This window comes from Podarcis melisellensis (assembly GCF_964234715.1).
Source record: "Podarcis melisellensis genome assembly, chromosome: 2".
NCBI classification, from domain to species: Eukaryota; Metazoa; Chordata; class Lepidosauria; order Squamata; family Lacertidae; genus Podarcis; species Podarcis melisellensis.
In genome coordinates, this window is record NC_138529.1 from 66,060,323 (window position 1) to 66,086,303 (window position 25,981).

General features: G+C 42.3%; 2 protein-coding genes across 2 annotated transcripts; one reads left to right on the plus strand and one right to left on the minus strand.

The window, feature by feature from the left end:
* Positions 1-375: 375 nt before the first annotated feature.
* Positions 376-25,491, minus strand: LOC309364241 (ovomucoid-like). Its single transcript, XM_081901165.1, has 4 exons — positions 25,375-25,491; positions 2,776-2,804; positions 1,915-2,024; positions 376-544 (listed from the first exon to the last, which is right to left on the minus strand). Exons 1-4 carry the CDS (start codon positions 25,427-25,429, stop codon positions 484-486), a joined length of 255 nt encoding a protein of 84 aa, XP_081757291.1. The 5' UTR covers positions 25,430-25,491; the 3' UTR covers positions 376-483.
* LOC309365547 (ovomucoid-like) lies at positions 8,895-12,310 on the plus strand. Its single transcript, XM_081903559.1, has 4 exons — positions 8,895-9,017; positions 9,905-9,933; positions 10,663-10,772; positions 12,080-12,310. Exons 1-4 carry the CDS (start codon positions 8,963-8,965, stop codon positions 12,132-12,134), a joined length of 249 nt encoding a protein of 82 aa, XP_081759685.1. The 5' UTR covers positions 8,895-8,962; the 3' UTR covers positions 12,135-12,310.
* Positions 25,492-25,981: the final 490 nt, after the last annotated feature.

The following is a 25,981-nucleotide window of genomic DNA, read 5'->3' on the forward strand; positions in this document are numbered from 1 at the left end:
AATTCTGTCTGTTTCTTTTTCTCCTTTTCTTCTATTGGAAATCAATAAAAAAGTTTTTAAAAAGTAACATGGCAGGGTGATGGGTTCTAGCTTCAATGTCTAACTAAATCATCTGGCTACAGGTGGGGTTTTTTAATCTACATAAATCAATTGCCTGAAGTCAGAAGTGTTACAGTCCAAAGGGAGTAGATTCTGCTGATTGTTTGACTTGGTTCTTTCATTGTGCGTTATTAGTAACAAAATTCCAGATCTCTCTTTCACCCAAATCACATAATAAATTAAAAAGTAGATAATACAGAAATAAATGTATGGAGAGGTTCATAATGCTGAGCTTATTTATTGATAAATCAAATGAAGATGTTGCAAGATATTCACTGGCTAGCCGAACAGAGCATAAGCAGAGGGAATAATAATGAATTTCTTCCTGGAGATGGCATGAACAGGGTATGATGAGAAATCAACCTTCTTTTGTCCTTTTGTTCTTTAGTCGTCAAATTTTCTGCAGTCTCCAAGGTTCCTCAGTCTAAGACGTCTTCTAGATTGGCTGATGCGGGAAAGACAATGCGAAGAACTCAGGATGAGAATTCAGAAGATGCAAGCTTCATTATTACTCATTAAACAGAAATAGTATTGGTGAGAAAGGTAAGTTCATCATTGCTCTATTTCTTGGGGAAGGGAAATGGATGAGAAAGAATCCTGTCCAATAACCTGAAGAGATAGGGTTAAGTATAATTGCTTGATTCTACATTGACATTTAAAATAACTGTATGTGTATCGCTCAAGACATGGCATTGGAAGCTAAGAAAGAGCAACAGAATGCCTAACATTTAAATGATTAACTGAGAATGTATCTCTGCTACTCATCATGATCACATGGGGTATTCAATTGCAGTTCTCCATTTTAGGTGTGTGAGTTGGTCTTTGTTTTTCTGAAAAAGGGCTGAAGAGATAGGACCACTAATGTGGTCCAGGAGAAAATAGCCTCCAGGCTAATGGAGTCTGTGTGGAGAGAAAGAGCTTTGTTTTCAGCTCTGGGAAAAGTTATTTCATATTTCTAAGATGTTAGGCCTGTGTTGAAACAAGCGCGTGATATTATGCGACTATTGGGTGTGTCATTATTGTTTTGTGTCTTGTTTTGGAACAAGTTCTTTTAGCTTCTAAAGAGCAATATTAATAAACACAATAGCCGCTACCCATCAATCTAGACAATACTGAGCTGGATGGACCAGTGGCCTGACTCTGTATAAGGCAGCTTCTTATGTTCATATGTTCTTTCCAGCACCACTGCTTGGTAAAACACCCCCATTTTCCAGCTTTCACTGTTCATCCATGTCAGAAGCTTCTGTAAGAGTATATGTTAAGACTTCTCACCAGAGCAATTCTGAGATCCACATTAGCTAAGCGCCTAGTGTAAGCCTTTCCTACCTTCACAATAACTTTCTTATTACCCCCTAATTTCCTGATGGACCTTTGAGTGATTTTTCTTCTGGGCCAACCTTACTACCTTTTGTGTCATGATAGGCATGGTGGGGCACTTCAACACGATTGCCCTCCTGATAGGGGCATCTCTGCTCCTTGGGAGTGGGGAAAGAGAGTGGTGAGGTGGTTGGTGGACTTGTGAAAGTGTAAAAGAGTATTGGGAAATGATCCATAATGAATTGGAAAAAAATATATTTAAAAGTACTCCCCCCAAAAAACCCAGAGTCCTTTCTGTTGGGGATAATTCAGACTAATATTCCCAGGTGTTAAAAAAGGTGTTATTTATGTATGATACTATTGTGGCCTGTGTTTTGTTAGCCCAAAAATGGAAAACAAGCAACGTCTCAACCAAAGACGAATGGCAACTTAAGTTGACAGAATATGCACGGCTTGCAGACTTAACATTTCCACCTCATAAGCAAAACCTGTACTCACATATACGCATTGCAGAAGGCACACTTGTTGCCATATGGCACGCCATCAGAGCCACAGTGGGGATTGAGTTCCAGGGTGCACATTGGTTTTGGATATCCTCGACAATATGTCTACAGAGAGAGTAAATTTTACAGTATTACCAATTTTCTGGTAAATCTCATATGGTTGCTTTTACCAGTCAGGTCTTAGTTGCACATCAGGCTTTTCTTGTTTTAAGAAATCACAAACCCCCCCACCCCCAAAATGAAGAGTACTGATAAAATGGGACAGGGCCGCAGTCTTATTTTTGCACAAAGCAAATCTGCTGAACTCAAAGGCGACCTGCAAACATTGCAACCAACTATGCTATAACTATGTGGAAGGACTAGCAAGGAGAGAGGCAGTGCAAAAAGCCATCTGTGTAAACTCCAATAAAGTAGAAGTAGAAGAAGAAGAGTTTGGATTTGATATCCCACCTTTCACTCCCCTTAAGGAGTCTCAAAGCAGCTAACATTCTCCTTTCCCTTCCTCCCCCACAACAAACACTCTGTGAGGCGCGTGGGGCTGAGAGACTTCAGAGAAGTGTGACTAGCCCAAGGTCACCCAGCAGCTGCATGTGGGGAGCAGGGACGCGAACCCGGTTCACCAGATTACAAGTCTACTGCTCTTAACCACTACACCACACTGGCTTTCATGAAGTAGCCCTCTACTCCATGAATTTGTCTAATCCCTTTCAATGCCATCAAGGGGGGTAGCCATCACTGCCTCCTGTGGGAGCGAGTTCTATAGTTTAACCATGAGCTGCAGGAAAAAGCAATATTACACATCTTGACAGCAAGTTATTTTGATGTTCTGTAATAAGAATAAATGACTGCCACTCACCCGTTCAAAACTTCCTTCAGTGACAACAGCTAGAATGAAAACATTAAAAATGTAAAAATTCCAAAGCAAATCTACATGTTGAATAATAGTCCATTTGAGAACATTCATTTCTGGGAATGTAAGAGTGAGATGCATTTTATCTTACACTTCCTTTTTGCATGCCAAGGCCCTGTGGCCCACAATTCCCTAGTGGATAAATAAACACACGGACAGTGGATTTTGGTTTATGGGTTTGAATACACCACAACTTTATTAGTTACAGATGTGAGTGGTTTGTCTTAGGCATTGGATGAAGACAGACAATATCTCGACATCTGCCCGTTTGCAGGGAGTCCAACTAAGGGTAAACCACCAAAAGGGGGAGCCCTATGACTTACATAAAATAGGGGCACCCTGAGGGTTTCCTGTTGGGATCGTGGCATGGCCCTAGCTCACGTCCAGGCATTGGACAGAACCCACACCCCTGGATTCCTTTAACAAGATACCCTTAATGAGGAGGGGAAGATGGAGGCTACAACCTCCCCTCCAACCAAACAAAGGCTTATCCAATGCCTGTCTTATTTCTCCATTTGAAAACATTTATTTCTAGGAATAGAAAAATGAGATACATTTTATCTTACATTTCCCTTGTTCTCTTAAAAGTTCATTTATAGGAGCTGAATTTAAATGTCCCTGATCAGTTGATGGGAAGAGAATCAAATCAAACTAGCTAATCAGTTGACGATACTAATAAAGAAAACATGTATATACCCATTCAACTCCTAGCTGAACTGAAGCCCATTCTGTTGCTTTCAGTAGGGTGACAGAGCAAATCTCACATGACAAGATATTCTTTCTCGTTCCTACTGACTAATTTCATATAGAAGCTTTCTTGAGAATAGCTACATCTGAACATTCAAAAGAATATGTGAGGGTTCAACTCGTGTGTGTGTGTGTGTGTGTTTGAGAGATGTGCTTCTCTGTTCCCATGTCCCTGTGTGGGACAACAATGCCTCCTTCTTGCACAAGCTTTCACAAATGAAGCACTGAGGTTTGCAGGGAGATTTTATCAGATTCAGTTGACAACCTAATAAGAGCCTTCATACAGTCTTTGGAACACCTGGACAATTCATGGATTTTGGGTTCCTTTCTGAGATGGAGTATCTAATGGAACATTTGTAGAAAAATCTTTCCCCCAAAGAGAACCTTTGTAATGTGAAATATGACTCACCTGAGCACAAAAAGAAGAGCATCAGAGTAAGGAGGAGAAAGCTGCTTGGCTTCATGATGGGTTTAATTATGTCTTCCTCTTAGTGCTTTTCAAAGCAGTAGATCCTTCTCAGAGTTCACTGGCTGCAGTGAGGTCTGGACTCTCTGCCCTGAATATATAGAAGTCTCTGTGGCCCTGATGATGAAAACTCCCAGTCTCAAGAAATATTTACATGTGGATATAGGATATTACAAAGGGCTGCAATGTGATGTACCAAGCATAACGGTTCCTTTCCTGTGCAGAACCCAGGCACCTGCAAGAGATATGGTAACCAGTACCTTAGGAAGTAGCATACGAAGTAGCTTGTCTTGACCATAAGCCAAACCCATGATGAAAAAGGACTATAACAACAAATTGCATATCACATAGTATTGGTCCAATTTATTTGTGTCTTCAAACGGTCACCCTGAACCAGGACCTATCTGGCCCTGACTGATCCAGACTTGTTTTTTTACAAATCTCTAGAACAGATCGTGAAGCTGAGGCTCCAATACTTTAGCCACCTCGTGAGAAGAGAAGACTCCCTGGAAAAGACCCTGATGTTGGGAAAGATGGAGGGCACAAGAAGAAGGGGATGACAGAGGACGAGATGGTTGGACAGTGTTCTCGAAGCTACCAGCATGAGTTTGACCAAACTGCGGGAGGCAGTGGAAGACAGAAGTGCCTGGCGTGCTCTGGTCCACGGGGTCACGAAGAGTCGGACACGACTAAACGACTGAACAACAACAAGAAATTTATTTATTTATTCATTTATTTTTATCCATAACATTGTTGATTTTTGACAATGTTTTTTGACAATAGGGCTTTCATAACATCTCTCAACACCCTTACTTTACAAGCTATAATTACCAGGATTCTTTTGGGGAAAGTCATGACTGTTTAGAATGGTATAAGAACATAAGAAAAGCCTGCTGGATCAGGCCAATGGCCCATCAGGCCAATGGCCCTTACAGAGGGGAGAAGTTGTGGTCAGGAGCCATTTTCCGCATTGGCAGGGGGCGTTCCAGCCCCCTGCCCAGCTGACCTGGCTGCTGCGCCACGCCCCCAGGCAGCCAACCAACCAGCTGGAGGCTTGGGGGCGGAGTTTTGCTGCTCAAACATGGCTGCGGCAGCACTTCCCTTTCATTCCGCTGCTGGTTTTCGTCAGATCCAATTTTATCCAATGCCTAAGCCAATACTTCTCACATGCTGTAATCAATAAAGTTGTGGCCATTTTTAGCCCATTAACCTAATATACCGTGTCCATGTCTCTTTCTTATCCCCAAGTGAGTGGCAGGTCCTTGAATCACAAACAAGGAGGAGAGAAATTCAATTGCAATAACATTAATTAATAACATGAATAACATTAATTTTTGATTCAGGTAGGTAGACGTGTTGGTCTGATGCACTTGAAATAAATATAAAAAATTAAAAAAATGTCCAGTAGCACCTTATAGACCAACTAAGTTTGTTCTGGTATAAATTTTTGTGTGCATGCACACTTCTTCAGATATTTTTATTAATTCTTGAGCTAATTCAAGGGTGTAGTTGAATACCAACCTGGGTGGCATATATCAATTTATATTGGGGTAATTGAATTTTATATGAATATGACAAAGGTGTTGATGGGCCAACTTGGAATCCACAATATGGACGTTATCAAGGTGATGGGGTGTATGTTTGGGGTGACAGGAAAAGGTTGTCTGGAAGCAAAGGGTGCTGGGAAGAAGAAGCAGGAAGAAGAGCTGGGATCCATCTTGGGAAGGTTGACTGAAGGCTGCCTTCACTGCTGTGGGGTACAAGTCCCTCTTGAAATGCCCATAATTGTAATATCTAGACTCCCGTCATGCAGATCAAAGGTGTACATAGCTTAATAAACCATATTTCTTAAAGCCACGACAGTCTCTGCTGCATCCTCAATTCTCCAAAGAAACACAGACCCTGTGTGGGTGCCTGGGACCCCATGGGCTTTTGCCACCGCTTGGCAGACAGAGGGGCAGGCATTCGACTTTTGTAGCAATATTCATTCTATTGAGATCACAGTGGTTTGGAAAGATCTTGATACTTTTAAAAAGAAGGATAATGCAGGACATATGCAGAACAGGATGATGGACCTGGTAGGCCATTGGCCTGATACAGCAGCTGCTTCTTACATTCCCCTTGTGCAGCAGAACGGTCTCCCCTTCTCTCCCTCCTCCTCTGCATAGCCTAACCTGCCCTAGGGATTTCCCAAATCCACCAGAGCAACATAGGCAACACAGTGGGACACCCAGGTAGGGAAAGCAAGCAGGAGAGAAATCCCATTGCATTAACATTAAGTCTTCTGCTGGCACAATGATGTAGCTGGGTACCCAATTGAATGGCATATTTCAATTTATATTATGGCAATTGATTTACTATGTGTATTTTTCTCTTATAACTCTGTCTGTTTGTTGTTGTTTTTAATTTTCTTCAATTAAAAATCAATAGAAAAGCAAAGAAATGTATCATGGCAAGTCCCGAGAATAGCTGTGGATCACTGTTTCGGGGGGCCGCCTTGTGGCTACCTCCTTCCGAATCAGAGTGACTGTACCTGCAAAAAAACTTTGCAAAAGCTTTGGGACACTGTTTGGGGGGGCATCTTGTGGCCACATTATGGAGTGCTTATTTCCAATGCTATTTAATATCTACATGAATGCATTGGGAGAGGTCAAGAGGAGTTTCGGAGTGAGGTGCCATCAGTATGCTGAGGACACTCAGTTCTACTTTGCCATAACATCTGAATCCAGAGAGGCTGTACAGTACCTGGGCCATTGCCTGGAAGCAGTGGTGAAATGGATGAATAAAATCAAGCTGAGCTTGAAACCTGGCAAGATGGATGCACTGTGGGTAAGTAGTCCCCATGTCCAAGAAATTGGTCCATTGCCTATCCTGGATGGGGTACCAGGCAGAGTTCAAGGTATTCCCATTAGCGTACAAAGCCCTTAACAACTTGCGACCAGTTTACCTACAAGATCGCCTAACCCCCAGAGTCAGCCCACCCAGATTGGAGAAATGAAACAGACATCACCCCCTACTGGCACCTCGCTTGCCCGACCACTGCCAGAGAAGCAAACCCAGGCAACTTCATGATTGTAATGGTGGATTTGTCAGCCTCTTAGTGCTTAGAAATGGAAATGGAATATTACAGAGAACTGCAGTGTCCTGTACCAATTTCAACAGTTTCCTTTTAGTGTACAACAGACATCACCCCCTACGGGCACCTCGCCTCTTAGTGCTCTTCCAAGCAGTTAGATCTAACCTCTCTCCCATGCATACAAGGAAGTCTTTGTGGCCTTGATGACGAACTCTCCCAGTTTCAAGAAATATGTGCATATGGAAATGGAATATTACAGAGGACTGCAGTATCCTGTACAAATTTCAACAGTTTCCTTTTAGTGCACAATTCAAGAAACATTAGGCAACCAGCCAGTTAGCAAATAGTACATGGAACAGCTTACTGTCTCAAACATAAGTCATAGCAAAGATAACAGATATTTTCAAAGTAAATCAATAAAAATGAATTAAAAGACAGTAACATTCTCAGTTAACTTTATTGCAGTGTATCACGTGGGTTTCTAGAGAAGGGTGATATCATTTCATTGCTGCTGAAGTAAATACAGCTCCATATCTGCTGGACCCACTGCCAGCCAACATGTACTGTTTTCCACTTCTGCCCATGGGCTCAAATGCACACACCATAACATATACATGCTCTGGACATGCCACTTGTATTTTTCAAAACTGGAGAAGGTTTTGAGAAGAAAAGCCCTGTTGGATCTGGCTGAGGGTCCAAGTCAAAGTTCAGCATCCAGAAGTGGCACATTGGGTGGGCCAGAGCTGTGGGGCTGCCCGCCTGCCTCTGCAGCCACTGGAGCTTACCTGAAGTAAGCATTATTATGTTCTGATGCAAAGATCGGACAAAATACCTGACACTTTTAAAAAGAAGGCAATGCAACCAGCACTCTCCAAAATTACCGAACCGTTGAGTCCCATTTACAATTGTGAGACTTCTGTCCTTAGAAGTACCAAGGATTTGCCTTAGAACTGCGATCTCAATAGAATGAATATGGCACTTCAAGGAGAATCTCCAAGGAAAAATGGGAAAGATATTGTTAGGGCAATACTCTGAGCATCGGAAGTGTGGTTTAATAAGAACATAAGAATACCCCTGCTGGATCGTGCCCATGTCTCTTCTGTCCCAGGATCCTGTTCTCACAGCTGACAACCAGATACCTATGGGATGCCTGAAAGCACTGGACCCACCTGCTGTTTTCCCAGTAACTTGTATTCAGAAGAAAATGGCCTCAAACAATGGAAATCCAAGATGCTCACGCCATACATTCATGGCTTGTTTTCTCCTATCGCCAAATCTTGTTTTCTCCATGCTTGTTTTCCACTTTAAGGTTTCCAAACAATTAAAGATAATAAGTGTGTTTGACGTATATAACGTGTTTGTCTTACTTTCTGGGACAACAATACCTCTTTTATTTTATGACTTACATGCTGAAGGAGTAAGGCACCTTTGTTTTTCTCCTTTGTTTTCTTTATACTAAAACAATGATGAAAAGAATCCCAACATTTCTAAAACTGTTTTGTTTGTACCTCATTTCTTGTGACCTGCAACAGCAATGTCATCATCACACCAGAAGGCCGTATTTCTTAAGGAACCGGTTGCCAAATGTTTATTGCATACACGTGGAATGTGCATTGAAAGGGAAACCATTAAAATTGGTACAAGACATTGCAGTCCTCTGTAATCACATTGGCATGTGTAAATATTTCTCAGAAATTGGGAGATTTCATCATCAAGGCTGCAGAAACTTCCATAAATACATGGAAGAGATACGAGACCTCATCCATAACCAGTGGAATCTCAAAAGCGTCTACTGCTTGGAAAAGCACTAAGAGGCCAACACATCCAAACCGACCAGCAAAATCATGAAGCCAAGCAGCTTTCTCCTCCTCACTCTGATGGTCTTCTTTTTGTACTCAGGTGAGTAATATTTCATATTGCAAAAGTTCTCTTTCTCGGAGAGGTGTAGGGACCAAAGAATCCATGGACTATTCATGTCTTCAGATGAGTGTAGGAAGGCTCCACCTGTGTTGACTAAATCCAGTTAAAATCTCCTTGCAAACCATTGTGTTTGCTGGTTTAAACCTTACGGAAGGAGGGGACATTGTTGTTAAGCATAGGGACCCTGGGGGCAGGGACACACATATCCCCAAAACACATACACACTTGAGCCTTCCCACATTTTTGGGGGCACTGAAACATGTCTGTTCTCAAGGTTCCTCATATATGAAATGATACATGCCAGGAAGAACCAGAATGAATGTCTTGCTATGTTAAATTTACTCTATCTAATAAAGATGCTGTACATCAGGGCTCTACATTGCACGCAGCGCCCACCACTTTTCACACAATAGGAGCGTTTTTGAAAGCTGAAGCTCAAAACACTAATGCCCCCTGAAGCTACCATGTACCCTCTTTTCTTCATGGTCTCCTCGTGGCTCTTGTGACATAAAAAGTGGACCTAGCCATGATTCTAAACATGCAAAGCAGCACAGCTGGGCATTCAAGGGAAATCAACAGAACTGGGTCCCAGTTAGATATGGACTAAACCAGTATATACAGTTATTTGTATTTAGGATAGTTAACTGACTGAACCATTTCCCATTGTTTTGATTGTCTTCCTATCCATGCTCAGTGACATTTAAAGGAAATTGTGTATTGCCAAGGCACTTTTAGGATAACATAGGATGTACAAGATACAATGCATCCCACTTTTCGGTTACTAGAAATAAATGTTATCAAATGGACTATTATGCAGCATATGGATTTGCTAAATCATTTTCACATTATCTATGTTTTGCATCTAGATGTTGTTGTGAAAGCATCATTTGAAAAGGTAAGTGGGAAATCATTTATTCTTATGATAGAACATGGAAGTAGCATGGAGTTAAGATAAGTGAATTTATACTTCTTTTGGAATTTTAAAATATTCTGTGTGTGTGTGTGTGTGTGTGTGTGTCAATTTTTAAAATAGAATTTAAAATACAGGGAACAAAAACACATCAACACAAATATAACATACAAGAGCTGGGTTTTTCTCAGGATTTCACATCTCTAATCCCACCCCTTTTAAAAAAAATAAAAAGTTGGTGGTATTATTATTATTAGTTCTAGTTGCTACCCACAATTTATAAGAGAGTCTCAGCTTGTGTTCAGTAGTAGCCTTGTGGGGTTATTCAGTTATTACTAGACAGACCGCCCAACCTTGCAGGCATATTATTTGGCCACTGTCTTAAGAATCCAGGCACTCACTGTGTGTTTTTTTAAAGTATTTTTTTGCAAAAACAACCGTTAAATGTGTCTAGCATGAAACCCCTAGAGCTGCTCACTCGCAATTTGGCAAGATTAATCTTCTCTGAGGGGACTACCATGTTTGCAAATTTTGTTTCGCAGCATGAAAAAAATTGTACCTGTTCTAACCCTGCAATATTTTAAACTTTAAGGTGTCTTGCATGAAATCCCTGGCACTGGCGATCTATAATTTGACAGGTGTAAGTGCCCACAATGGGTAGTCCAAAGGTTAAGCGGGGAGGACCTTTAAAACTGTTGTGTCCTTCGTCTTCAGAAATATTGCAAAAGGTATCCAAACCCAGCATGCACCATGGAGTACCTGGCCCACTGCGGTTCTGATGGCAAGACCTATGGCAACCAGTGTCTCTTCTGCAATGCATATATGTGAGTATATCATGGAATCATAGAGTTGGAAGGGACCCTGAGAGTCATGTAGTCCAACCTCCTGGAGTGCAGGAATCTTTTTACCCCCTCTGACATCTTTGTTGGAAGTTAAAAAGTACATGATTATATTTGCACTAAGCATGGTGAGATGTAAATAAAAAAACAGAAAAGAAAAAGAGAATCAGCACCCATGTAGAAGGAAAGTCAAGCAGGGGGACACCCCTCCCCTGGGAAGTGCAGGAATCATTTTGCAGAATGTCAGGTTCTAAGCCATGGCCCTGAGTTTTGTGTTGCTTATGAGGCCCAAAGGAACATGGTGAGCAGAGCTAATCTGTAGGTAGCCCTGAATTTGAAAGTGGAGTGGATTGGGAGGGCTATTCACATGCACCACCCTCCTGACACTCTTGTTGCTCCTGCTAAGAGTGATGGGGGGGCAGGGGAAATATGCCCAGAAGGGCTCTATCGCCATCCCACCAGACCAGACACAACGCAAAAAGTAGTAGGGTTGGCCCAGAAGAAAAATAACCAAAAAAGCCATCAGGGAATTAGGGGATAAAGGTAAAGGGACCCCTGACCATTAGGTCCAGTTGTGACCGACTCTGGGGTTGCAGCATTCATTTTGTTTTATTGGCCGAGGGAGCCGGCATACAGCTTCTGGGTCATGTGGCCAGCATGACTAAGCCGCTTCTGGTGAACCAGAGCAGTGCACAGAAACGCCATTTACTTTCCCGCCGGAGCGGTACCTATTTATCTACTGTGACGTGCTTTTGAACTGCTAGGTTGGCAGGAGCTGGGACCGAGCAACGGGAGCTCACCCCGTCGTGGGGATTTGAACCGCCGACCTTCTGATCAGCAAGTCCTAGGCTCTGTGGTTTAACCCACAGGACCACCCACATCCCACAATTAGGGGATAGTAAGAACATTATTATGAAGGCCTACATTACAAAGGCCTACACTAGGTGTTTCCTTAATGTGGATCTTGGAACTGCTCTAGGTAAAAGTCTGAACATTTGCTCCTAGAGAAGTTTGACACAGATGTACGATGAAGGCGGGAGCAGGAGGATCTTCCACAAATGGTAGACCTGAAAAGAGCATTAGTCCCTCTTGCTCTATATTGGCTAGGCTGACAGGAAGCTGTTTTCCAGGGTCTCAGACAGGATTCCTCCTCAGCCCTTTCCCATCCCAAAGACAAAGAGCAATGATGGCATAAGCTTTCCCACCTATAGAGCATTTCTCTTTAAGGAGTTATAATGAAAGCTTCATCTTATGAATTCTCATACTTATTTACTTCTTTTTCTCCTCATTAGCAAAAGTGGAGGAAAGCTGGAACTGAAATACTATGGAGAATGCAAAAAAGCTTAAGATGCACATGACTATGAAACATCTACAAAAGAAGTCCCATTTCTCTTTACGCTTCACTCATTGCATCACCACCAAAAAAATTCATTCTTCTCTTTGCTTATGCTCTGTGAGCCAGTGAATATCTCGCAACATCTTAATTCGGTTTCTCAATAAATAAGCTCAGCAACATTATCAAACTCTCCATACATTTATTTGTGTATTATCTATTCTTAAAAATATTATATGATTTGGGCAAGAGATTGGTCTTGAAGTTTGTTACTAATAACGCACAATCGGGGAACTGAGTCAATCAGGAGAATCTTCTCCCTTTCGACTATGACATTTCTGAGTTCTGCAGAGTAAAAAAACAAACAAACAAAAAACCTGTAGAACACCAGGTGATTAGTTAGACACTGAGGCTAGGATCCACCCCCCTGCCATTATACATTTCTTTTCTTTTCTATTGATTTTTAATAGAAGAAAATAAAAAAGAGACAGAGAAATAAGAGAAAAGTACACATTGAAAATTCAGTTGCCGTCATATGATTGATATAGGCCATTCACGTGGGTACCCAGGTATATCATTGCACCAGCGCAAGAATTAATGTTAATGCAATGGGATTTCTCTCCTCCTTGCTTTCCCCACCTGGGTGTCCCACTGTGTTGCCTATTTTACTCTGCTGGATTTGAGGAATCCCCAGGGCAGGTTAGTTTATGCAGAGGAGGAGAAAGCGAGAAGGGGAGACTTCTGCTGCACAAGGAGAACATAAGAAGCAGCTGCTGGATCAGACCCATCACCCACCAAGTCCATCATCCTGTTCTGCATACGCCCATCTCTGAGAGGCAGCAGCCACCTTGTTTTAGTAAGGGAGAAAAGCAGAAGAGCTCCTCAATTTCACAGGTATTGTTCCACAAGGAAATCTCAACAGAGCAGAGAAAATAGAGAGAAAAGGTCTTTCAGCCTTTTCTACTGGAGGACTAGGAGAAGAATGGAGAGAAAGCATTGGAAGGCAACTCAACTGCTCATTAGAACATCCGCTTTTGTTAGGAAAGGCTGGAAGTACCCATGCTGTGCAAACTTCAAAAAAGGTATCAGGTTTCAATCCTATTCACTTTTCCTTGAAAGCGAGTTCTTACTTCTGCCCCTTACCTCTGAGGGGCAAAGTGGGGCATGGCTCAGGCAAGATTTGGAACCCTCCAAACTCTCCAAGCCCAAGGTCCAGTCTTCGCCTGTCAACCACAATAATGCCAATGCATTTTTAACAACTGAGGGCTTCTGCGCATCTCCTTTGCTTAGTCAGTCATAAAAAGCACTGGCAGCAGATTCCTGCCCTGTCTCCAAGGAGAGGAAACAGTTGAAAAAAGGCCCAATCAACTATCTCACATTCAAAGGGCTATGGAGGGTGAGAGGGAAGATTCTAATCCTTTTGTGCTGCTGTTTTTTTCTCTCAGGCGCCATGTCTCCATCGAGCAAGACACAAACATAAACTGGGAGATAAGCTGGCAGTGGTTTGGTTACCAGCCTCTCTGATTCACTGTGTGGCTGCTTGATCTTTTCTACCACACACATCTTCTCTTCCTGCCGTGCATGTGATTGTGTGTTTGTGTAAGAGATGGAGAGAAGGGAGATAGAGAAGATAGCCAGGTCCAGGAGCTCAGACCCTCCAAGTGTCCCTATTTTCCAGGGATGTCCCTGATTTAGAGAAGCCATTCCGGTTTCTGATTTTATCCCAGAATGTCCAACTTTCCCTTAGGATGTCCCTATTTTCATGGGAGAAATGTTGGAGGGTATGACACCTACCAGCTGCCCTTGGAGAGAATTGAGGGTGGGTGGAGGGGAGCTAATTTTGACGGTATGTATAGAATTGGCAAGCTATCCCATTCAATTTTTTCTAACCAAATTGAATTTATGAACCTAAGTTAATTAGCTTCAGTGGATTCACTCTGAGTGCAACTAACATTGAACCCCACCCAGTTGAGCCAGAATACATTGTGTTGATAATGATAAGGGGTGTGGGGTGCAGAGCTAATTATAATCACAGAATCGTAGAATTGTAAAATTGGAATGGACCCCAAGGGTCATCTAGTCCAACCCCCTGCAATGCAGGAATCTCAGCTACAGCATCCACGACAGATAGCCATCTAAATTCTGCTTAAAAACCTCCAAGGATGGAGAGTCTGTCACCTTCCATTGGAGTTATTTCTACTGTCGAACAGCTCTTACTGTCAGAAAGTTCTTCCTGATGTTTAGTCATAATCTCCTTTCTTGTAACTTGAAGCCATTGGTTCAAGTCCTACCCTCCAGAGCAGGAGAAAACAAGCTTGCTCCATCCTCCATGTGACAGCCCTTGAGACATTTAAAGATGACTATCATATCAAAGGTTTGTATAGTTAAAGCTATGGTTTTCCCAGTAGTGATGTATGGAAGTGAGAGCTGGACCATAAAGAAGGCTGATCGCCGAAGAATTGATGCTTTTGAATTATGGTGCTGGAGGAGACTCTTGAGAGTCCCATGGACTGCAAGAAGATCAAACCTCTCCATACTGAAGGAAATCAACCCTGAGTGCTCACTGGAAGGACAGATTGTGAAGCTGAGGCTCCAGTACTTTGGCCACCTCATGAGAAGAGAAGACTCCCTGGAGAAGACCCTGATGTTGGGAAAGATGGAGGGCACAAGGAGAAGGGGACGGCAGAGGACGAGATGGTTGGATAGTGTTTTCGAGGTTACCAGCATGAGTTTGACCAAACTGCGGGAGGCAGTGGAGGACAGAGGTGCCTGGCGTTCTCTGGTCCATGGGGTCACGAAGAGTCGGACACGACTAAACGACTAAACAACAACAACAATCATATCTCTTCTCAGTCTCCTCTTTTCCAGGCTAAACAGGCCCAGCTCCTTCATCCATTCCTCATAAGGCTTAGTTCCCAGACTCTTGGTCATCATGCTTGCCCTACTCTGCACACATTCCAGTTCGTCAATATCCTTTTTAAATTGTGGGTGCCCAGAATCGGAAACAGTATACCAGGTGTGGTCTGTCCAAGGCAGAAAAGAGTAGTACTATTACTTCCCTTATCTGTACTGGCTTAAGATCTATGTTTTCAAACGGGGCACAGGACTACTCCAACCTCTAGCTCAGAACCATTATGTTAGTTGCTGGTCCAAGCACAACACCCAAAAAGCTTCCTCAGTGGGCTGTCCCCATCTCATCTTCAACACTTGGGCTTCAACATAGCCTTTAAATCACTAAAATCACTATGGTGATCTGCGGGCCCTACCCATCCTGCTCACCAAGGGATGTGAATTTACAGTATGTTGGGACATTTCACATAGCTGAATATCTAAAGAACTTGGCAGTGGTCAGCTACCACAGACTTTTTACTAAGGCCAGACTGAACGTGTTTCCTTCCGAAATGCTCCATGGCACAAGCAACTTCGGTGTAGCTCCAGTACAAATCAGAAATGGGCACTGTTATCAGGTGCAGATTGCCCAAAAGCAGCAGCATCATTGATATAACTTTGATACCATTTATCTTGATACCATCAACCATGGTATCCTCCAGATACCATTGGCCAGAGAACTGCTAGTGGAGAGGCAATGTTGGTGTGGACTATACATGGGTGGCTAATAAGTAATGGCATAAGGGCTGGACAGAGTTGCTGGGGTGGTTAGGAAGGAGATGAGGCAGAATTCACACTTCATGATTGTAGGTGTGATCCTTGAGTTCTGATGTTGGAATCTATGCTCCTAATGATAAAAAAATCGATCTTTTACTCAACATTGGGAGACAAGTTGTTAGAATTGATGGACCAACACCTGATACTGATGGGAGATTTCAAGGTCGTGAATATACCGGACTTGGACAGATCAACAAGGAAAAAAGAAACGAACGAAGGCAAACTACCTAAAACTTTTTTTGAATTGGTGGATAATATGGGACTAATTGACATATGGAGATTCAAAAATCCTACAACAAAACAGTTCACCTTTTTCTCAAACCTAAACCAAAGTTGGAGAAGAACAGATCACATCTGGATCTTGAAAGAATTAATTATGAGAGCTAATAAAGCGGAAATTCTTCCACAAACACTATCTGATCATAATTCGGTGTACATGGCGTTAAGAGGAAAAGACCCCGCAACTTTCAGATGGAGAATGAATGAGAACTTGTTCAATGACCAGAAGATAATAAACAGGGCAAAATAAACAATTGAGGAATACTTTAAATACAACTTGAATAAAGGAACACCCATAGAAATAGTCTGGGATGCAAGTAAAGCGGTTATGAGGGGGTTTTTAATTCAGAAAAACAGTCACTTAAGAAAGGGAAGAGAGAAAAAGAAAGAAGAAATCTTGATACATCTCATGGAGAGTGAGAGACAGTTAACATCTAAACCAGAAGTTGAAACAATAAAACAAAACATAAAGATGCTACAGGCCCAATTTTCCATGGTGGTGAATCAAGAAGTAGAATGGAGAATTAAAATGATGAGGCAATTTTTTTTTGAATCAGCTAACAAAATTGGGAAGTATTTGGCTTGGCAATTAAAGGAAAGGAAAAAACAAAATATAATAGGTAGAATAAGGGATGGAGAAAAGATAGTGGAAGACCCCAAAGAGATAAGAAAGATGTTTCAGAAATACTATAAAGAATTACCGTATTTTTCGCTCTATAACACGCACCCGACCATAACACGCACATAGTTTTTAGAGGAGGAAAATCCGTAGGCATGCCACCCGTAGGCATTCCCTCCATAACACGCACAGACATTTCCCCTTATTTTTTAGGAGGAAAAAAAGTGAGTGTTATGGTCCAAAAAATACGGTATATAAAAAAGGACAAGAGACAGATAATAGAATAGAAGAATATTTGGAAAAATATCAACTGCAACAGATTACGGAAGATGAAAGAGAACAATTAAACCAGACAATTGCAGAACAAGAAATTCGGAAAACAATAAAAAAAATGAAAATGGGAAAGGCTCCGGGGCCAGAAGGCATTTCATCTAAATATTATAAAACACTATGTGATCAAATAGTTCCAGTGTTATGCGAGGTCATAAATAACATCTTAAAAGAAGGAAAAATCCCAGCCACATGGAAGGAAGCCTACATTACCCTGATCCCAAAAAAAGATGCAGATGGCTTAGAAGTTAAAAACTACAGACCCATCTCTTTATTAAATAACGACTACAAAATATTTACTGATGTATTGGTGGAAAGATTAAAAAGACTTTTAAATGGGAAAATTTACAAAGATCAAGCAGGCTTTCTTCCGGGAAGACAATTGAAAGACAATGTAAGAAGTGCCATAGACGTTATTGAATATTTAGAGAATAGGATAGACAAGCAAGCGGCATTGATATTTATTGATGCCGAAAAAGCATTTGATAACATCTCCTGGAGATTTATGAAAGAAAATCTAAAAGCAATGGGAGTTGGAGAAGGGTTTGAAAAAGGAATTGAAGCCATATATCAAGATCAAAAAGCCAAACTTATAATAAATAGCAATATATCGGAACCTTTTGATATCACTAAATGGATTAGACAGGGATGCCCCCTGTCTCCCCTGTTATTCATAACAGTATTAGAGGTTTTTAATAAGAGACTAAGAGAAGAATCAGAAGTTAAAGGGATCAAGGTAGGAAGTAAAGAGTACAAAATTAAAGCATTTGCGGATGATCCAGTGTTAACACTAGAAGAGTCTACAAGAAGCCTTACAGAGACTAGAAGAATTCGGCAAGGTGGCGGGCCTCAAACTTAACAATAATAAGACTAAAATGTTGACAAAGAATATGACCAAGTAAGAGATAGAGGAACTACAACAAAGATCTGAAATTACAGTAGTTAAGAAAGTTAAATACTTAGGAGTATGGATTACAGCAAAAAATATAAACTTATACAAAGACAATTACGAGGCAACATGAAGGGGTATTAAAAAGGACTTAGAAATATGGGATAGATTGAAGCTGTCATTCTTGGGGAGAATATCCATGATTAAAATGAATGTTTTGCCCAGAATGTTATTTCTATTCCAAACTATTCCAGTAATTAAAGGGCTAAAACAACTTAAAGAATGGCAAAAAACATTAGTAAGATTCGTCTGGCAGAGAAAAAAACCGAGAATAAAAATGAAAATCTTGGTGAATAAAAAAGAAAGAGGAGGCTTTTCCCTGCCAGAACTGAGTCTATTCTACGAAGCGGCATGTTTAACATGGGTGAAAGACTGGATAAAAATAGAAAACACAGATCTCTTAGACTTAGAAGGTTTCGATAATAGGTACAGGTGGTTTACTGAAAATCAATAAAAATTTAATTTGCAAAAATATATATATAAAAGGATCAAGATCTTTCCAAACCACTGTGATCTCAATAGAATGAATATTGTTACCAAAGTCAAGTGCCTGTCCCTCTGTCTGCCAGGTGGTGGCAAAGCCTATGGGGCCCCAGGGTCTGTGTTTCTTTGGAGAATTGAGGATGCGGCGGAGACTGTCATGGCTTTAATAAGCTTTATTAAGCTATATGCACCTTCAATCTGTATGGAGGGAGTCCAGATCTTACAGTTATGGTCCTTCCAAAAGGGGCTTGTACCCCACAGCAGAGAAGGCAGCCTTCAGCCAGTCTTCCCAAGATGGATCCTAGTTCTTTTTCCTCCTACTTCTTCCTAGCACACTTTGCTTCCAGACTTCCTTTTCCTGTCACTTCAAACATACACTCCATGACCTTGTTAACACATTGTGGATTCCTCCATTATGGGCCATCAAAGCCTTATGTCATGTTAACAGGTTTGCTCTTCACTAAGCCAACCAGGCTGGTTTGGATAATCCAGTCCAGGAATTCTCTGTCTGGCACCGCCCTGCAGCTTGTATTTTAATCCATATCCCAATTAATCAAAATCCTAGCATATATTCATTTCTAGGGTTTGGGGGATCCCCCCTTAAATCTATGGCAATATACTGCTTCAAAGAGAATCAGAAAATGATGAAGATGGCCTTCAGGTAATACTCTGAGCATCAGAAGAACACAAGAATACCCCTGCTGGATCGTGCCCATGTCTCTTCTGTCCCAGCCTCTTGTTCTCACAGCTGACAACCAGATACCTATGGGATGCCTGCAAGCAGGACCTGAGGGCAAAAACACTGGACCCACCTACTGCTTTCCCAGTAACTTGTATTCAGAAGAAAATGGCCTCAAACAATGGAAATCCAAGATGCTAACGCCAAACATTCATGGCTTGTTTTCTCCTATCACCAAATCTTGTTTTCTCTGTGCTTGTTTTCCACTTCTGGGGTTTTCAAATAATTAAAGATAATAAGCGTGTTTGATGTATATAACATGTTTGTATTGCTTCCTAAGACAACCTTTACAACACCTCTTTTATTTTATTTTATGAGAAAGGCTCGTTCCATGGGTTTTCATGATAGCCACATCTAAACTCCCCACCCCCGGAAAATATATATATATCTGAAATCAGTGTTGGCTAGGAGTACATGTAATAAATTGTTATTTTTTGGTGAATACTATATGACATGCAATTTATCACTGGAGTCTTTTTTCAGCCTTGCTTTGGCTTATGGTCAAGACAAGTTACTTTGCATGCAACTTTCTAAGCTACTGGTTACCCCATATCTCTTGCATGTCCCTAGTTTCTGCACAGGAAGGGAACTATTATGCATGGTACATCACATTGCTGCCCTCTGTAATGTCCTATTTCCACATGTAAATATTTATTATATGGACTTCTAGCCAACAGAGATTTCATATATTCATATATGAATTTTTGAGGGGGCTCGGGCCCCCTCAAGCCCCATGGAGTCGGCGCCTATGGTCACTGATCTCGAATCGGATTAGGGAGGGGCGTCCTATTGGGAAGACCCAGTTTTCTGAGTGCATGTTCTGGAAGTTGGGCAATAGGGGCAGTACAGGATTCCTTTTGGTGTACCGACTTCCCCGCTGCACTAAGGATTCCCTGGCCAAGCTGCTTCTGGTCGTGGCAGATGTCTTCCTTGAGACACCTAGTTTGGTTGTCCTAGGCAGAGGCAGAGCTAGCTGCTCTGGCATCCGTACTGGCACACATGCTGTGCACCCAGGGGTGGGGCCAGCACCCAGGGGGCGGGGCGAGCATCCCAGGCCAATTTGTGATACAATGCAAGTCTCTGGTTTTGAATCAGATTGGGGGGGGGCTACTGAGGCTATTAATATTACATTTATGGGAGCAATAGGATGAATAAAAACGGACACTTCTTGGAAAAAAAATTGTCCAGTCCTCTTCTGCACAGCCTAACCTGCCTCCCTCGGGGATTTCCCAAATCCACCAGAGAAATCAAGGATACACAGTGGGACCTCCAAGTGGGAAAAACAAGGAGGAGAGAAATCCCATTGCAATGACAATAATTCTTGAGCTAGTGTAAGGATGTAGCTGAATACCAACTTGGGTGGCATATATCAATTCATATGGTGGTAATTGGATTTTCTATGTGTACTTTTATTTCTCTGCTTCTCTTTCTCATTTTCTTCCATTAAAAATCAATAGAAAAGAAAAGTATCATGGCAGGGTAATGGGTTCTAGCCTCAATGTCTAACTAATCACCCGGCTGTCAACAGGTGGTTTGGGGTTTTTTTAATCTGCAGAAATCCATTGTCTGCAGTCAGAAGTGTTACAGTCCAGAGGGAGTAGATTAGGCTAATTGTTTAAAACTCAGTTCCTTGATTGTGTGTTATGTACAAATTCTTGCACTAGTGCAAGGATGTAGCTGAATACTAACTTGGATGACATATATAAATTCTATTCTTAATATGTTTAAGAATAGATAACACACAAGTAAATGTATGGGGAGTTTGATAATGTTGCTGAGCTTATTTATTGATGAACTGAATTAAGATGTTGCGAAGTATTCACTGGCTCACAGAGCATAACCAAAGAGAATAATGGAATATTTTGGGGGGTGATGCAATGAGTGAAGCTTGAAGAGGAATGGGACTTCTTCTGCAGATGTTCCATAGTCTTGTGCATCTTAAACTTTTCTGCATTCTCCCAAGTGCATTAGTATCAGCTTTCTTTTATTTGTTCTGATGAGAAAAAAGAAGTAAATAAATACGAGAATTCATAACATGTAAGTTTCCTTATAGATAAATACTATATAGGTGGGAAAACTAAGTTCATCATTGCCCTAAGTCCTGGGGAGGGAAGGGGCTATGGAAGAATAATGTCAGAGTCACTGGAGAGCTTCTGCCATTTGCCTAGACAATATCGAACAAGATGGACCAGTATTCCTTTCAGCTCCACCGCTTGGTGGAAGATACGTCTTCTCCACCCTTCATTGTTGATCTGTGTCACAGAACATAGAACCAATTTGGGCATCTTTCCCCTGCCCTCTCCTCCCACAGGATCCCACTTAGCAGCAGCAACAACAGTACTGTCAGGAGGGTGGTGCATGTGAATCCATTTGAGTTTAAAATTCAAGGCAGTCTACAGATTAGCTCTGCTCACCATGTTCATTTGGGCCTCATATGCAACACATAACCCACATTGTGCAAAAAAATAAAATCCTGCATTACAGGGGTTTGAACTAGATCAGTGTTTCCCAACCTTGTGCCTCCAGCTGTTTTTGAACTACAACTCCCATCATCCCTGACTAGCAAGACCAGTGGTAAGGGATGATGGGAATTGTAGTCCAAAAACAGCTGGAGGCACAAGGTTGGGAAACACTGAACTAGATGATCCTTGTGGTCCCTTCCGACTCTACAATTCTATGGTTCTCTCCATTCTGAAGGAAATCAGCCCTGAGTGCTCACTGGAAGGACAGATCGTGAAGCTGAGGCTCCAATACTTTGGCCACCTCATGAGAAGAGAAGACTCCCTGGAAAAGACCCAGAGGTTGGGAAAGATGGAGGGCACAAGGAGAAGGGGACGACAGAGGATGAGATGATTGGACAGTGTTCTCGAAGCTACAAACATGAGTTTGACCAAACTGTGGGAGGCAGTGGAAGACGGGAGTGCCTGGCATGCTTGGTCTATGGGGTCACAAAGAGTTGGACACGACTAAACGACAACAAAATGATATACTCACATGTATTCATTGCAGAAGTGACACCGGTTGCTATAGGTCTTGCCATCAGAACCACAGTGGGCATGATACTCCTCAGTGCATATGACTTTTGGGTACCCGTGGCAATATTTCTGAAGAAAAAGGACACAGCACTTATTAAGGGCTCCTCCCCCCTTAACCTCTGGACTGCAAGGCCTTTCTGACTATGACTTGCCTAATAATGAAGCACAGATAACAAATACACCAAGTGTTAATTTAAGATATACATTCAAGCACAGGAAAAGCTGGTTTATCATCCTGCCAAGCAGTGAATTGCGTGATAATGTTGTTCCATATTCAACCCAAGTTACCACTTCTTCCAAAGACAGGTTGATGCTCCCAGACATGACATGTGTGTGTGTGTGTGAGAGAGAGATTCCTGTATTCAGTTCGTAGGAAGAGAATTTCAGCTCTGTTTTGCTTTAGTTAGCATTGCTCTTCCCAACTATTAACAGGCTGGAAAGGGGCAGAAAGGTACTCCCATCTGAGGCTCTTCCAGCTCTTGGCAGTCAGGAGGAAAGCTGGGAACGTGGATTATTTTTTGCCATTTAGGCTGTGCCGGCTCCACACAGCAGAGAAGTCCAGTGTTTAGGAGCCTTGGGGATTTACTTCCAACCTTGTTGTCAGCATGCGTACTGACTGTCTGATGGCCTGGGATTCGGATTTGAATGCTGAACCTGAGGAATCCCAGCCTGCAGAGGATTCCCCGCTTCCAGAACCAGCTGAGCTGAGGCTGGGGCATGAGCCTGAAGGGTCCTCACTTGTGCTGGATCCTCAGGTGCAGGCACCAGCTGAGTCTGCTCTGGCTCCTGAGGGGATGGAGGACCCATTGCCTGCAGGTGCTCCACCCTCAGCCCCGTCAGAGGAAGCTGAGGTTGCCTCTGGGTCCAGTAACCCTCCAGCCTCTCCTGAGATGCAGAGGCTCAGGGCAGAGAGGCGGAGGGAACTAAGTTCCCTCAGGAGGAGTGCTCGCTTCCAGGCCAGGAGAGGCAAGTCACCTGTGGATTGGGGCCACCCTATGCCTCGGGGGAGATAAAAGCCAGCCAGCCCCAGTCCCAAGTTGCAGGAGCAACATCGTTGGTTGTCAGTAGCAGCCTGATCCCTGCCCTGCTTCCCTGCCGGAGCTCCTGACCTCACCCGACGCCCTGCCCTGCAACCAGCTTCGACTTCTATGGACTGCCTTCATTTTGCACCATTGACCTCGGACTGGACTCGGACCTCACCTCTTGGTTAGCCCCCAGGACCAGCACAGACAGTGTGCGTGCTTTCCTCATGTGGAAATTGCAACCTTCAACTTCCTCCCTTTATTTGTACCTCCAGCTGGCACCAATCAAGCCTAGAGTGCCGCTCGCACACACTAAACAAAATTCTGGAACCCTTTTTAAAGCTTCAAGGAACTTTTATTTGTTTCTTAAAGAATATTTTCCTAACGCTATCATAATATTTGGCACTTACCGCTTCCCATGATGCTTTAACAGCAACATCTAGAAGCAAAAGACAGAAAATGTAAAGTTATAAAGAAAATCCGTATATTGAATAACAGTTCATATTAGAACAGTTATTTCTAGGAACAAAAAATGAGCATTGTATCTTCTACATCCCTAGCCGGAATTAAGATTGCCGGAAGAAATATCACAACCTCAGATAAGCAGATAACACAACCTTGATGGCAGAAAGTGAGGAGGAATTAAAGAACCTTGTATTGAGGGTGAAAGAGGAGAGCGCAAAATATGGTCTGAAGCTCAACATCAAAAAAACGAAGATCATGGCCACTGGTCCCATCACCTCCTGGCAAATAGAAGGGGAAGAAATGGAGGCAGGAGAGATTTTACTTTCTTGGGCTCCATGATCACTGCAGATGGTGACAGCAGCCATGAAATTAAAAGACGCCTGCTTCTTGGGAGAAAGGCAATGGTAAACCTAGACAGCATCTTAAAAAGTAGAGACATCACCTTGCCAACAAAGTTCCGTATAGTAAAAGCTATGGTTTCCCCAGTAGTGATGTATGGAAGTGAGAGCTGGATCATAAAGAAGGCTGATTGCCGAAGAATTGATGCTTTTGAATTATGGTGCTGGAGGAGACTCTTGAGAGTCCCATGGACTGCAAAAAGATCAAACGCATCCATTCTTAAGGAAATCAGCCCTGAGTGCTCACTGGAAGGACAGATCGTGAAGCTGAGGCTCCAATACTTTGGCCACCTCATGAGAAGAGAAGACTCCCTGGAAAAGACCCTGATGCTGGGAAATATGGAGGGCACAAGGAGAAGGGGACAACAGAGGACGAGATGGTTGGATAGTGTTCTTGAAGCTACCAGCATGAGTTTGACCAAACTGCGGGAGGCAGTGGAAGACAGAAGTGCCTGGCGTGCTCTGGTCCATGGGGTCACGAAGAGTCGGACACGACTAAACAACAACAACATCTTCTACATCCTTTGTTATACTGAAAGTGCTCCCATAATGTGGCTTGGAAATATGCAATTTACTTTAAATGTCACAGGGCATGGATTAGAAGATAATCAAATCAATGGAATATGGTGTAATCAGTTAAATAGGAATAACTGAATATACTGATTCATTTACTAGCTAACTGGGTACCATTTTTTTTATTTCAGTGGAATACCCAGTTGTGGTGCCGTGTGTGTTTAGAATTGTTCCCAAGTCTACTATTTATCTTACAAGAGCCATGTAGAGATTGTGAAGGAAGCATGGTGTGTGGTGGTAGTAGCTTTAGGGGGCATTCATGTTTGAAGTCTCACCTCACAAAGAGGTTCCTATTGGGTGGAAAGTGCTGGGCACTATCTGGAATGAAGAGCCCTGATGGATTGTGAATCTCACATGGCAAGACATTCATTCTGGTTCTTCCTGACATTTATCATTTCATGTAGGAGGAACCTTGAGAATAGACATGTTTCAGTATTCAAATGAATGTGGGAAAGGCTCAAGTGTGTGTGTGTGTGTGTTTTGGGGGGATGTGTGTCCCTATGTTTGACCAATGTCCTCTCCTTCATTTAGCTTTCAGACATCGAATACCAAGGTATGCAGGGAGATTTTAACTGGATTTAATTAACACAGGTGGAGCCTTCCTACACTCATCTGAAGACATGAATAGTCTATGGACTATTTGGTCCCTACACCTCTCCGAGAAAGAGAACTTTTGCAAAATGAAATACGACTCACCTGAGTACAAAAAGAAGACCATCAAAGTGAGGAGGAGAAAGCTGCTTGGCTTCATGATTTTGCTGGTGGGTTTGGATCTGTTGGCCTCTTAGTGCTTTTCCAAGCAGTAGATGCTTTTCAGATTCCACTGGTTACGATGAGGTATGGCATCTCTTCCATGTATTTATGGAAGTTTCTGCAGCCTTGATGATGAAATCTCCCAAATTCTGAGAAATATTTACACATGCAAATGTGATTATACAGGACTGCAATGTTTTCTGCCAGTTTTAATGGTTCCCCTTAAGTGCACATTCCCCGTGTGTGCAAGAAATATTTGGCAACCAGATCCTTAGGAAATACGGCTTCTGATGCAATGATGACATTGCTGTTACAGGTCACAAGAAATGAGGTACAAACAAAATAGTTTTAGAAATTCTGGGATTCTTTTGATCAAAGGCAATCATTTTAGCACAAAGAAAAACAAAGGAGCCTTACTCGTTCAGCATGTAAGTCATAAAATAAAAGAGGTATTGTTGTCCCAGAAAGCAATACAAACACATTATATACGTCAAACACACTTATTATCTTTAATTGTTTAAAACCACAGAAGTGGAAAACAAGCATAGAG